This window comes from Lolium perenne, chromosome 4 (assembly GCF_019359855.2).
Source record: "Lolium perenne isolate Kyuss_39 chromosome 4, Kyuss_2.0, whole genome shotgun sequence".
Taxonomy (NCBI): Eukaryota; Viridiplantae; Streptophyta; class Magnoliopsida; order Poales; family Poaceae; genus Lolium; species Lolium perenne.
The window spans coordinates 171,843,087-171,844,637 of NC_067247.2; the positions used below are offsets into that span (position 1 = coordinate 171,843,087).

Sequence of the window (1,551 nt, forward strand, 5' to 3'; positions counted from 1 at the left end):
TTTAGTATCTAAAGTTTTTGATGATATATTTTTAATCATATGTACTACCTTATAGTATTAAGTTGATAATAAAATTGATAAGGTTGAAATACGCGTAAAGCTTGTAAAGCTCACCGATGGGAGTACGCTAATGTAGCTGAAAAACAAGGGAGGAAAATACTGTACATGGAGTAAATCAAAACTGGTGCGCGTGTCCCAAACCGTTGACCCGTCGCATCCCCCGGTACGGCGCGGTGGTGCGTCGGTGCTAAGAAACCCACCGGCATGGCAACAACCATTTTTCCGCAATACAAAAACCCATCCCATTTCCCGTTCCCAGCTTCCTCAGATCCAAATCGCGCGCGAGATCTCGCCATGGCCTCCGCTGCTCCTCCCCTCCTCCCCACCTCCGTCCCGGCCGCCGCCCCCGCCACCGTCCTCTCCGCCGCTCCCGACGCCGCCACCTCCATCGCCTCCCCGGACCCGGCCGCCACGCGCGCCTTCCTCGGCCGCGTCTACGACTCCGCCAAGCGCTCCCTCTCGGGCGCCCGCCCCTGGCCGGAGCTCCTGGACCGCGCCGCGCTCTCCCGCCCGGACTCCCTCTCCGACGCCACCGCCCGCCTCCGCAAGAACCTCGCCTACTTCCGCGTCAACTACGCCGCCCTCGTCGCGCTCTCCCTCGCCGTCGCGCTCCTCGCGCACCCCTTCTCCCTCGCCGCCCTCCTCGCGCTCCTCGCCGCCTGGTGCTTCCTCTACCTGCTCCGCCCCAGCGACGCCGCCCCGCTCGCCGCCTTCGGCCGCACCTTCTCCGACAGGGAGACGCTGGGAGGCCTCATCGCCGCCTCCGTCTTCATCGTCTTCCTCACCTCCGTCGGCGGGATCATCTTCTCCGCGCTCGCGCTCGGCGCCGCCATCGTCTGCGCGCACGGGGCGTTCCGCGTGCCAGAGGACCTCTTCCTCGACGAGGTGCCCGACCAGGGCCTCGGAGGAGGCGGCGCCACCCTCAACCTGCTCTCCTTCATCAACGGCGCCACCGGAGGGCGCGTCTGAGTCCACCTCTCCGCTCTGCTCCTCCGAAGAGACAGGTCCTCGTTGGCTTGTTTCAGATCGTCATATGTACTACAGTACAAGGAGAAGAAGATTAGGAGACGATGAATTCATGTTATACAACAGATACAGTATTATACACATAAGAAAGGAACACTGCCTGCTGGATCTAGTTTTGTTTCATCTTTTTGCATTTCATATTGCTGTATGATGACAAAGTTGAGCTTATTACTAGTATTGAGATTCTTATGATAAATCTCGAAAACAAATATTCATATGATACGCGTCTCATCGTTGCCAGCAAACAAATCAAAAATAAATTGCTGCTGATCTCTTCTAAGAATCAAATGAAATGTATGATCATTAAATTACACCATTTCTTTTCAAGAGATCGATCGATGTGGTTTTCATAGATGATCTGGATCTGGACGGGTTCCTTTCTTATGCCATGCATGGAATCTCTGAAGAACTGGGCAACGGCAAGGTCCATTGGGCAACGGCGTGCCGTCCCAAGAACCTCCACAT

The 1,551-nt window shown here is 56.0% G+C and overlaps 1 protein-coding gene across 1 annotated transcript; it reads left to right on the top strand.

Moving 5' to 3' along the window:
• Nucleotides 1-310: 310 nt before the first annotated feature.
• LOC127294698 (PRA1 family protein B4) lies at nt 311-1,303 on the top strand. Its single transcript, XM_051324566.2, has one exon. The coding sequence runs from the start codon at nt 355-357 to the stop codon at nt 1,027-1,029; it is 675 nt and encodes a 224-aa protein (XP_051180526.1). The 5' UTR covers nt 311-354; the 3' UTR covers nt 1,030-1,303.
• The last annotated feature ends 248 nt before the right edge of the window (nt 1,304-1,551 follow it).